General features: G+C 49.5%; 1 protein-coding gene across 3 annotated transcripts in view; it reads right to left on the bottom strand.

Annotated features, from left to right (window-relative positions):
- Window positions 1-12,821, bottom strand: part of CFAP92 (cilia and flagella associated protein 92 (putative)) — a 168,868-nt gene that overhangs the window by 70,337 nt on the left and 85,710 nt on the right. For 2 of the 3 annotated variants that reach the window (XM_075321247.1, XM_075321250.1), the window contains exon 5: window positions 10,320-10,427. The exons of the other annotated variant lie outside the window; for it this stretch is intronic. In XM_075321247.1, coding sequence (XP_075177362.1) covers window positions 10,320-10,427 — 108 coding nt within the window. The remainder of the gene's footprint in view (window positions 1-10,319; window positions 10,428-12,821) is intronic. 3 annotated transcript variants of the gene reach the window in all.

Raw genomic sequence — 12,821 nt, forward strand, 5'->3', positions numbered from 1 at the left:
ATGTTGCTTTAGCACTAATTTTCTTACTTTTTCGAGAGGTAACACCAAACATTAGACCACACAGTTTGTTATCCACTTTATGAGCGCAGCGATACCTCACATGTTGTCAAAAAGTTCTGTTTGGATAAACGGCAGACCTTGGAAGGGAAGGAGCTATATTTGAATTTTGGAAAGCAAATTTGGCTTAAACAGATTGGGGGCAGCATGTTGCATTTACAGGTCCCCTAAGGTACTGTAAGGATGCAATGTGGTAGATGGCCGGTATGTGTCACAGAGGGGGAAATCCTCTGCGATTTGAACCTGGAATGTTTCTCTGGGACTTGTAGTTCCATGAGGATTGTTGTACACATTCAGGGCTGGGTTCATGGGATGGTCAGAAGTGATGGGCGGGACTGACCATCCACATACCTCCCATACGTAGGTGTGTCTCATGGGATTTAATGGAGCTGTCGTTTGTCACATGATCTGTGTGCTGGTGGGAGCCATCTTGGTTGGAGCACATGTGCAGGAGATCCTGTGCATACAGAGCTACTGAGGGCTCTGAAATGTCAGGGAGCTGCAGAATCCACTGAGGCTGTGAGGAATTGGAACGTGTACAAGGGCCGGGATGTTGAGCCCAGTGTGAGAGTCTCCCTGGACTGGATGGAGCCAGACTGACAGCCTGCAAACCTACTGGCAGGTAACACCCCAGACACAGGTGACTATACTGGCTGATGCCAGAGAATGAACTGTATGAACAATCAGCAGTTTAAACAGACAGTGAGACGTTGTCCTGCGGGAGAGTGGCTGTGGCCCATTACACTGCGTGGTTTATGAGGATGTGAATAAATCACCGAGATTCTTTAAGTGACAAAGTGCTTGTGTGTGTCTTGATCCCGCTGCCAGACGTGTGCCCCAAGACGTTCAGGGCCCAGGTCGTCACATTATGGTGGAGAAGGCGGGCATATGGCCTGGTTGCTAGGGGCAACGCAGCCTGGTTGCTAAGGGCAATGCAGCCTGGTTGCTAAGGGCAACGGCCTAGGACATATTCCTGTGAATACGGACTGCTTGCTGTGGATCGGCGGGTCCACGAAAAATTTTTTGAAGCGGTTTGCGGTGGATCGGCGGGTCCACGAAAAATTTTTTGAAGCGGTTTGCGGTGGATCGGCGGGTCCACGAAAATTGACGGCGCACTCAAGCAGCTTGCGGTGGATCGGCGGGTCCACGAAGTTGCGGGAAAGCTGAGCGACCATGAGTGGAGCCGCAAGCCTGGACGTTATGGAGGAGCTGTACCAGTTCCTTGTGTGTGGACAGCAGGAGCTGTCAGTGCGCAGAGATGTGGCAGCAGTGGACCAGTTTGTGAGTTCCCTTCTGGGGCCAGTACGGGCACAGGGTACCCAGGGAGATAAAGGGGAACGGTGTGAACTGGGATTTAAAGACACTGCAAGGAAGCCACAGAAAGCCCATAAAGGGGTGGTTGCCCATAAAGGGGTGGTTGCCCATAAAGGGGTGGTTGCCCATAAGGGGGTGGAGTCCCATAAAGGGGTGGAGTCCCATAAAGTGGTGGATGCCCAAAAGGGGGAGGAGTCCCAGAAAGCGGTGGTCCCCCAAAATGGTGCAGAGCATCCCAAATCCAAGGGTGAAGTGGCGCAGATGGACTGTAGCCAGGGACAACAGTGTTCATGCCACAAGTGTCCGGTTTGCAGTATAGACCACCCATCCGACGAGAAGCCACATCTGTGTTCCGTGGAAGTGGATGGGGAATCTGTAACAGGAGTCGTAGACTCAAGGAGCTTGGTGACCCTGGTGAGGGCCACCTCTGATGTCAACTTGATTCCTGGAAGGAAGATCCACGTCGGCTGCACCCACAATAATGAGACAGAATACCCGGTATCCAGCGTGGTCATTAAGACAGCCAGGGACAGTGGTTCTCATGAGGTTGGTGTAGTCTCAGATTTACTGCACCCAATTATTATAGGTTGGGACTCTAAATTATTTGTGCACTTGTGGAAGCAGGGGGACGTATCCGGTTGCTTGTGTAAGAGCCAGAACAGCCCAAAGGAAACCCTAACACATTGGGAGGTGAAACGGGGTCCTGGTTGTGGAGTTATGTGTGGTAAGGAGGAGATAGTACCTTCTAAAATTGACAGTCCTAAGTTAGGGGTGACCAAAGAAAATGGACGGACCCAACTTAGTGACATAAGAGCTAAGGGAATAACCAATAGTGTGACCGTTAAAAACGGGGTAGCTCCAGAAAGGGAGGCAGATATCTGGTTAAGTGGGAACATGATAGTCCAGGACACCAGGGGGAGTGATGATGACTCCAGTAAAGACACTGACTCTAGTAAGGTGACAAGAGAGTGCAGTGAAGTACAGACAATTGAGAAGGGTAAAACCTCCTCCAGACGCCGGAGACGTAATAAGCGCCGAAAGGTCGTGCAAGGTATACCGTCTGAGGGTGCAGAGAAAGTGAAGTACCTGGTCGAGGAAAACACGTTGCCAGTAGCAACTGCTAAGGTAGAGTCAGACAGCGATGTCCTACACAAGAAAGAGGAATCAGAAACTGAACTGACACATTGTAACGACAGACATCAGCAGGGTGAAATGTCAAAAAATGAGCCAACCAAAGCAGTAATGGTGGTGTCTCCTATAGATTCCAAGCATGAAGCAGAAGGTCTGTCGGACGAGAGCGCTGTAGGAGGTAAAATCCTAGAGGGTAATACAGGACAAGGAATCCTGGAGAAAGTTGGTGAAGTACAAATCCATAGAGGTCATGATGAGCAGACCGGTAAATTACCCAGTGTTGGGGTGATGAAGGGTGAAAACTGGGCCAAAGGTCTAAGAGGAACAGAGTACCACGCTAAAGGGTGTGACACCCTTGCAGGAAAAAAGAGGACTGAAGGTGACACTGCAGAGACCTGCAAGGAAATTGAAGGTAACGCAGTGAAGACCCAAGAGACAGCTGGTGCTGCAAAAGTGAAAAGAGTCTCTGATGAGGTGAAGTCTGGACCAGAGGTCTTATCAGGAACTGATAGCCTGAGTGACCTGCCTGGTAAGACCAAGATGGAAGACATAGAGATGGTCTTGGTTAACAACAATAGCAAACCCAAAGGCTCTGAGGCTGGAGCTGAACCGGAAGAGTGTGTAACTCAAGAGGTGGAGCCGTGCATGAGAGAAAAAGATAGATGCAAGAGACCAAAGGAATGGTCTAATTTCCTTGAAGGTCAAGAAACCTGTCCATTCTTTAAGTGCATGGTAGATGTGCCCGAAGACCTAAGAAAAGCCTGTGCCCAGAAGTCGATGCATGAGACGTTTAAGAAGGCTGTAGGGGCCTGTGAAGTGTATTTTGCCCAGAGACTTGTCGGTTGGTGGTGTGCTCTGCAAGTAATGTCACAAAGAAGCGGGTGGCTATCCTGAGTGACATGCACCTGCAGTGTCTTCGCACGAAATGGCTCATCTCGACACAGATGGAAGAAGACACCAGGCGCTTTGAGTGTATGAAACAGCTCACTGCAGAATTTCAGGAAGTTGTGGTGGTGAAGAAATCATTAATTGGGCTCGCATTAAGAGCGCTGAAAAGTAACATTCAGCAAGCTAGGAAGGTTCCAGGTATTACAGCGATTGAATTAGAAGAACACAGTGGAACATTCCAAATCTATGGGAAAACTGAAGCAGTGAAAACAGCTCGAAGGCTGTTGGACTTTGTGGAAGAGGTCACACAAGTGCCCAGAGAACTTGTCAAGAAACTGATTGGCAGAAATGGGAAAAGTCATGCAGGAGATGGTTGATACATCCGGTGTGACGAGAGTAAGACTTAAGGTTACCCTGTGAAGTTGGCCAGGTTACCCTGTGAAGTTGGTATGGTTCCATGTGTCATGGCGGGAACAAAGGAGTGTGTTTGAAAATGTACGAGTTCTCCTAGAATACCGCCTGGGATACCTGGAAGAACTAAAGCAAATGGATCTTGAAAGACAGAAGATTGCAGAGAAACTTTTGTCAAGTGAGTTTGAGGTCACGACCGCTTTCGGGCCAGGGCCCAGAGAAGTGTGGTCCACCTGATGAACGTGTTGCCGTCACTGGCAAGGAAAGTAGGTCCTGTAGGGAAAGGAGCCAAGGTCATAGAAGACCTACGTATAAATCAGGCTATGGCACAGACTCTGAAGGGTCCAAGCCCTCTAAGACAAAATCTAAAAGAAAAGACGGAGGGAGTGACTGGTCCATAGCCAAAAGTGGTGGTGGGAAAAGGCGGAGATGGAAAGGTGACCTAAGACGTCATGAGAGAAGAGGCCATAGTAGATTGGCAAACAGAGAGTGTGCAGGGTCTAGTTATGGGAGATCTCCTGTCTGCTCGGTTGTGAGGTACCTGGACAATAGCCCCTCTAGTGGACTGGTTAGCGCAGAGTCAGGCCGCACGGTAGTTTTGACTGATGGGGTGTCTCACTACCTCACTGACCGTTGGAGACAGTTGTGGAACGATATGTCGGACCGGCGGACGTGTCTGAGAAGAGGGTTCACTGAGGAGGGTTTGTTGACAGTGGCAGATGGTCGGTCAAGAGCGGAAACTCAAAGTTTTCGTAGAGGGCCCATTCGACTGGTGGGGTATGGTTTCCCTAATGCCCTGTCTCAGGGTCCCTGTAGGTTGTCGAGTGTTCCACCCTACAAGTTGGAACAGAGGGGGGGGGGGTATGTAAGGATGCAATGTGGTAGATGGCCGGTATGTGTCACAGAGGGGGAAATCCTCTGCGATCTGAACCTGGAATGTTTCTCTGGGACTTGTAGTTCCATGAGGATTGTTGTACACATTCAGGGCTGGGTTCATGGGATGGTCAGAAGTGATGGGCGGGACTGACCATCCACATACCTCCCATACGTAGGTGTGTCTCATGGGATTTAATGGAGCTGTCGTTTGTCACATGATCTCTGTGTGCTGGTGGGAGCCATCTTGGTTGGAGCACATGTGCAGGAGATCCTATGCATACAGAGCTAGTGAGGGCTCTGAAATGTCAGGGAGCTGCAGAAACCACTGAGGCTGTGAGGAATTGGAACGTGTACAAGGGCCGGGATGTTGAGCCCAGTGTGAGAGTCTCCCTGGACTGGATGGAGGCAGACTGACAGCCTGCAAACCTACTGGCAGGTAACACCCCACAAAGGTGGACTGTGACGGGGGTGTACAACAGAGCAAAGGATGGACGAGGCCGAGGGACGATCCAACAGGTTTATTAACAGGAATGCAAGAACAGCACACGATAAGTCCACGTAAAACAGATTCGGGGGCCCTTCCCGACAATCCTCGGACCGGATTACAAAGCAATCGTCCTTACAGTAGTCCAAAGAGTTCCACACAATCCCACGGGCCGCCACACAGGCCTAGCTCCGTCCGTGTCCACAGCCACACAGGCTGGAGCTCCTGCTCCCTTCAAGTTTCAGCTCACTCTGCCTGAATCTCCCAGGTAAGCAGAGTTTACACTAGTTGGACTCTAGGCCCACCTCCCCCTACTCCCAGGGATGGAAGTGCCTCAAGAGGATATAACCTTGCATTTTAGGGGGGTGATTACCTACAACAATAGAAATGTACACAGAAGTAGTTCAAATAAGATAATGCACCCAGCTTGAAATAGGAATCTGTACAGCATATACAGTGAGAGGATAAATTACATCTTCACAATCCCTCCCCCTCCCAACTTGTGTACGTACTAGGGACCTCTACAGGTCACTGGTTAAGTACACACAGGCAGAGCGTTACTTACATGTGGCTTCATGCAGCCACGAATTGGCATCGTAGCTCTCCCACATCATTGCCCAGGAGAACAGCTGCAGGCAGACCACCCATCACCCCAACCACACATCGCCTGACCCCAAAACCAAAGCTCAGATCCACAGTGGCTGTGGGAATAGTCCTCCATTGTCCACCAGCCAGTTCAATGACAATCCCAGGTCCTCTATGGATTGCCTCAGGCCGAACCACTCGGGGATCAGCCAGTGTGAGGAAAGCACCCGAGTCACAAAATCCAACAAGTCTCTGTCCATCCAGCACAACCTCCTGCAAGTGCTTACCTCGATGAGCAGAAGTCGTCATAACTGCAGGTCGCACCCCGTAAACTCCTGGTGGTGCAACATGGGCTGAGTCACTAGGCCAGTCCTCACATAGCGGTGCCACATCTTCCTCCATGGCGCTGGGCTGTAAATAATTAACAATCCGATTGGGCGCAGGATCAGTCCTCATTTGAACAGCTGGGCAGGAGACTTGCCGATGCCCTGGCTGTCCACATTGATAGCATCTGAGCTGGGTCTCCCTCCATCCAAGGCGTCCTCTTGGGTAAGGGGTAGGGGAACTTGGAGGCCGGCTCCCACCTGAAGGTGCTGTAGGGGTTTGAGGATGATTCCTCCATGGCCTGGCTGGGCATGAGGCCTGCAAATGCCCGGGATGCCTACAAACATAACACCTGCGCTCTGTTACTTCCTCTCCCCGGCGTATTCCAGAAAGTGCAGTAGAAGCAACTGGAGGCACATTAACACGGGTATCAACATGTGGTGGCTTAGAGGAACGGGGAACAATGGGGACAGAATAACTGGGGGCATCCGGTGTTGTGGAGCTGTTAGGCGTCTCTCCATCCTCCAACAGAACCCTCCACTGAGGCTTGATGGTGAGCACCTCATCAGCTAGAGCAGCAGCTTCCTCCACTGTCGCTGGTTTTCTCTCACGCACCCATTCCCGGATCTCAGCGGGGCACTTGAAGTAAAACTGCTCTTTTAGGAGGACCTGGAGGACGGTCTCCAAGGTTAAGGCCTCCTCTGCCTCCAACCAACGATGCCACAGATGTTTTGAGTTTGTGGGCATACATCTTGAAGGACACTTCCTCATCACATGCTAGAGTACGGAACTGAGTCCTGTAAGTGTCTGGCGTTACAGCATAATGTTCTAGAATAGTCTGTTTAATATCCGCATACTCACAGTTCCACCGATGGTCCATAGCTCTATAGGCTGCAGCAGCTCCACCCTCTAAGAGCCCAACCAGATGCCGGACGCGCTCCCTTTCTGGGACTTCCATTAATCGACACTGATGCTCAAAGTCCTGGAAGAAGCCCTCAATGTCACAAGCAGCCTCATTAAACTGCTTGAAGTCTTTGCGGGACACTCTGGGAAGTTCCCTCATGATGGGTGCTGGGGTTACAGTCTGTCTGGAACCTCTCGCGGCTTCCACAGCGAGCTGCTTATCCAGCAATGCCATCTCCTCCATCCTGCGCTCCTTCTCTTCAGCTCCACGCATGGCCTCCCTCTTATCTTCTATGGTGGCCTCATCTCCAAGCAGTGCCATCTTTTCCTTGTACCACACAACCCATTGACTTTTTTGGGTATTCACCTCCGGCTCCCGTCTTTGCTCCCCTTGCTGTGGAAATTGTTCCTCGGTGCCATCTTGCAGGCAAGCGTGTTCCAATGCCTCAATTAGTTGCTCCTTAGAGAGTCCTTTTGTAGCCGACACCTAATTCACGGGCCTTTGTTTGTAGACTCGCCACAGTCCAGTTCCTGTATCCTGAGGTTCTGGTTTCAGACGTCGATTGGCTGTTGTCCTCCATTTCTTCTGCTCTGATCCCGCCGCTGCCAACCAGTTTGTGACGGGGGTGTACAACAGAGCAAAGGATGGACGAGGCCGAGGGACGATCCAACAGGTTTCTTAACAGGAATGCAAGAACAGCACACGATAAGTCCACGTAAAACAGATTCGGGGGCCCTTCCCGACAATCCTCGGACCGGATTACAAAGCAATCGTCCTTACAGTAGTCCAAAGAGTTCCACACAATCCCACGGGCCGCCACACAGGCCTAGCTCCGTCCGTGTCCACAGCCACACAGGCTGGAGCTCCTGCTCCCTTCAAGTTTCAGCTCACTCTGCCTGAATCTCCCAGGTAAGCAGAGTTTACACTAGTTGGACTCTAGGCCCACCTCCCCCTACTCCCAGGGATGGAAGTGCCTCAAGAGGATATAACCTTGCATTTTAGGGGGGTGATTACCTACAACAATAGAAATGTACACAGAAGTAGTTCAAATAAGACAATGCACCCAGCTTGAAATAGGAATCTGTACAGCATATACAGTGAGAGGGTAAATTACATCTTCACATGGACTTTACTGGCTGATGCCAGAGAACGAACTGTATGGACATTCGGCAGTTTAAACAGACAGTGAGACGTTGTCCTGCGGGAGAGTGGCTGTGACCTGTTACACTGCGTGGTTTATGAGAATGTGAATAAATCACCGAGATTGTTTAAGAGACAAAGTGCTCGTGTGTGTCTTGATCCCGCTGCCAGACGCGTGCCCCAAGACGTTCAGGGCCCAGGTCGTCACAGTACCTAAACAGCAGAAACCCCCCACAAGTGTCCCCATTTTGGAAACTAGACCCCTCAAGGCTTCTATCTAGGGGTATAGTGAGCATTTTGAACTAACAGGTACTTCACAGAATTTGATAACATTAGGTTGTCATGTTGAAAATTTTATTTTTTTTTTTTAACAAAAATATTACTTTAGCATCAATGTTCTCACTTTGTCAAGGGGTAATGCCAACAAGTGGACCCCACAGTTTGTTACCCACTTTCTTATGAGCACGGTGATACCCCACATGTGGTCGGAAAACTCTGTACGGACAAATGGGAGAGCTTGAAACGAAAGGGGCAATATTTGAATTTTGGAAAACAAATTTGGCTCTAATTGGAATACATCCTCATGTTTGCAGAGCTTTTGGGTTTCAAGAACAACAGAAAAACCTCATAAATGTCTTTGTACGTTATACCCTGTAATGCGTTTATTTAGGGAGTAGTTTGACACCATTTTTATGCAGTGGATGCAGCACACGCACGAGCCTATAATAAATGGGCACCATTTGGTCTTCAGGGTAAAACTGATGGAATCCCAAAACCTATTCAAAGCTACAGAGACATGGAGCTGCCAAACAAGAAAATCCTTCCAGGAATTATTACTCTCAAAGTCACTCACCCCTAAAAAAATATTTACTGATTAGAAAACTTGGTCTTGGTAACAAAACAGTTGTAGCAGGAAGAATAAAGTTTACTGAAGGGCAAAATGTTCACATGTGGAGGAGTAACAGCCACTATGTGGCAAACGTCAGTGTGTGCCACAGATGAGAGAACATCGGCAAGGCCGGAAGGACAGGTGTATCCTCTAAATAACTGGTCGTACAATGCCTTCTTAGCTCCATCAATCCCTATATGAGGGACAAATGTGGCAAGTGACATGGTACACCATAACAGGCTCCTGCCCGCCAAGGTAGGAACCGCTATGTGCACAAAACGACCGAACCGTTACACAATTCTGAAAGTATTGTCCTGTAAGAACCCTGCAGTAAAGCCCATAGTGTATAAATACGGAACAGCATCATTGTGAGGAGGTCCTCCAACAAAATGATCCTGCCCGTAATACCAAGATAAATGCAAAGTTCTGTGTAGCAAGAACTAGTGGAAATAAGAGTCAAAATAAAATAATGGTAAAAAAAAATGTTTGACTGATCAAGTCCTGGAAAGTTGTGAAATGATCAGACTTTTCAGGAACATTAGTGGGGTCCACACTCTGGAGTCTACAGACGTGGGCCGGGACTGGTCTGAATAATGGTTTACTATGTGATGATAAAGTCCTGGAAAGAATTGTGAAATGGGGTAAAAATGTGTTTTACTGCTGAAAATATTCTCTTTATTACTAGTCCAATAAAAATTATTGGGACCCACTAAGCAGAAATATAAAAGTAAACAAAAAAAAAAAGCTGCCACCCCACAAGTTTGGTGTAATTTATTAATGCCAATAATTGTGGGATGATACAAAGGCCTTGTTGTGAGCGGCACATGGCGCAGCAGTACCGGGAATCGCTCCTTGTGCCGCGCTTTCTACAAACACAGCATCTTTTTTGGTGATACCTTTGGGTGGGAGAAGAAGCGATGGGGTGAATAAAATGGCGCTCGGACAGTCTCCAGACATCCTCTGCCTCCTGAGCCTCAGAGTCAAAGAGGAGACTCAATAATTTTCTCCTGGTATTGGAGGATAGCGAGTGGTGCTTGCGACCTTTTATAAAGGATGAAGCTGTTGTAGGTAGCAGCCCATAGGAGATCGATTGCTGCTTTCTACCAGGCCCTTGTTTCCTGCTTCACTAGATAGGGCTGGAGCACCTGGTCAGACAGATCTACACCTCCCATGTACATAGCCTGCCACGCACAGCGGCTTCTTTGGCCCTGGTGGTCTCCGTCGCTGACCGTCACAGTGGTGTCCGCATGCAATGTGGTGAGCATGAATACGTCCTTGTGGTCTTTCCATTTTATGGCAAGAAGATTGTCACTTACCAGTGAGCAGGACGCCCCTTTCTCCAGACGTCTGGACACCAACTGTTATAGTAGACCAACTGTTTTCTGATTGTTCCACAGGCCCCAGTGTTTCCAGCGTGGAGGGATCTATAAAGGGGGATATTGGTGTAATAATTAGCGGTGTACACGTGATGGCCTTTCTCAACGAAGGGGATCATTAGCTCCCAGACAATTTTGCCTGGGACGCCAATTGCTTGGGGGGTTAATTTGGCAGTCCCTACCTTCGTAGGGACACATGTACCCGGTTGTGCTCCTGTATCCATTCCTGGATCCTGGTAACAGTGATCCTGCATCCATGCATGTGTCCCGAAACCAGCCTGTGATCCTGTATCCATTCCTGGGCCCTGATATCTGCCTGTGAGTCTGTATCCATGCATGTGTCCCGGTATTAGCCTGTGTTCCTGTATCCATGCATGTGTCCTGGTACCAGCCTGTGTTCCTGTATCCATGCATGTGTCCTGGTACCAGCCTGTGTTCCTGTATCCATGCATGTGTCCCGGTATTAGCCTGTGTTCCTGTATCCATGCATGTGTCCCGATATTGGCCTGTGTTCCTGTATCCATGCATGTGTCCCGGTATCAGCCTGTGTTCCTGTATCCATGCCTGTGTCCTGGTATTAGCCTGTGTTCCTGTATCCATGCATGTGTCCTGGTATTAGCCTGTGTTCCTGTATCCATGCCTGTGTCCCGGTATCAGCCTGTGTTCCTGTATCCATGCATGTGTCCCGGTATTGGCCTGTGTTCCTGTATCCATGCCTGTGTCCTGGTATTAGCCTGTGTTCCTGTATCCATGCATGTGTCCTGGTATTAGCCTGTGTTCCTGTATCCATGCATGTGTCCTGGTACCAGCCTGTGTTCCTGTATCCATGCATGTGTCCCGGTATTAGCCTGTGTTCCTGTATCCATGCATGTGTCCCGGTATTAGCCTGTGTTCCTGTATCCATGCATGTGTCCTGGTACCAGCCTGTGTTCCTGTATCCATGCATGTGTCCTGGTATTAGCCTGTGTTCCTGTATCCATGCATGTGTCCCGGTATTAGCCTGTGATCCTGTATCCATGCATGTGTCCCGGTATCAGCCTGTGTTCCTGTATCCATGCATGTGTCCCGGTATCAGCCTGTGTTCCTGTATCCATGCATGTGTCCTGGTATTAGCCTGTGTTCCTGTATCCATGCCTGTGTCCCGGTATCAGCCTGTGTTCCTGTATCCATGCCTGTGTCCCGGTATCAGCCTGTGTTCCTGTATCCATGCCTGTGTCCCGGTATTAGCCTGTGTTCCTGTATCCATGCATGTGTCCCGGTATTGGCCTGTGTTCCTGTATCCATGCCTGTGTCCTGGTATTAGCCTGTGTTCCTGTATCCATGCATGTGTCCTGGTATTAGCCTGTGTTCCTGTATCCATGCATGTGTCCTGGTACCAGCCTGTGTTCCTGTATCCATGCATGTGTCCCGGTATTAGCCTGTGTTCCTGTATCCATGCATGTGTCCTGGTACCAGCCTGTGTTCCTGTATCCATGCATGTGTCCTGGTATTAGCCTGTGTTCCTGTATCCATGCATGTGTCCTGGTATTAGCCTGTGTTCCTGTATCCATGCATGTGTCCTGGTATTAGCCTGTGTTCCTGTATCCATGCATGTGTCCTGGTACCAGCCTGTGTTCCTGTATCCATGCATGTGTCCTGGTATTAGCCTGTGTTCCTGTATCCATGCATGTGTCCCGGTATTAGCCTGTGATCCTGTATCCATGCCTGTGTCCTGGTATTAGCCTGTGATCCTGTATCCATGCCTGTGTCCTGGTATTAGCCTGTGATCCTGTATCCATGCCTGTGTCCTGGTATTAGCCTGTGTTCCTGTATCCATGCATGTGTCCTGGTATTAGCCTGTGTTCCTGTATCCATGCATGTGTCCCGGTATTAGCCTGTGTTCCTGTATCCATGCATGTGTCCCGGTATTAGCCTGTGATCCTGTATCCATGCCTGTGTCCTGGTATTAGCCTGTGTTCCTGTATCCATGCATGTGTCCTGGTATTAGCCTGTGTTCCTGTATCCATGCATGTGTCCCGGTATTAGCCTGTGTTCCTGTATCCATGCATGTGTCCTGGTACCAGCCTGTGTTCCTGTATCCATGCATGTGTCCTGGTATTAGCCTGTGTTCCTGTATCCATGCATGTGTCCCGGTATTAGCCTGTGATCCTGTATCCATGCCTGTGTCCTGGTATTAGCCTGTGATCCTGTATCCATGCCTGTGTCCTGGTATTAGCCTGTGTTCCTGTATCCATGCATGTGTCCCGGTATCAGCCTGTGTTCCTGTATCCATGCCTGTGTCCTGGTATTAGCCTGTGTTCCTGTATCCATGCCTGTGTCCCGGTATCAGCCTGTGAGTCTGTATCCATGCATGTGTCCTGGTATTAGCCTGTGTTCCTGTATCCATGCATGTGTCCCGGTATCAGCCTGTGAGTCTGTATCCATGCATGTGTCCCGGTATCA

The sequence above is a fragment of the Anomaloglossus baeobatrachus genome, chromosome 8, assembly GCF_048569485.1.
Source record: "Anomaloglossus baeobatrachus isolate aAnoBae1 chromosome 8, aAnoBae1.hap1, whole genome shotgun sequence".
Classification (NCBI taxonomy): domain Eukaryota; kingdom Metazoa; phylum Chordata; class Amphibia; order Anura; family Aromobatidae; genus Anomaloglossus; species Anomaloglossus baeobatrachus.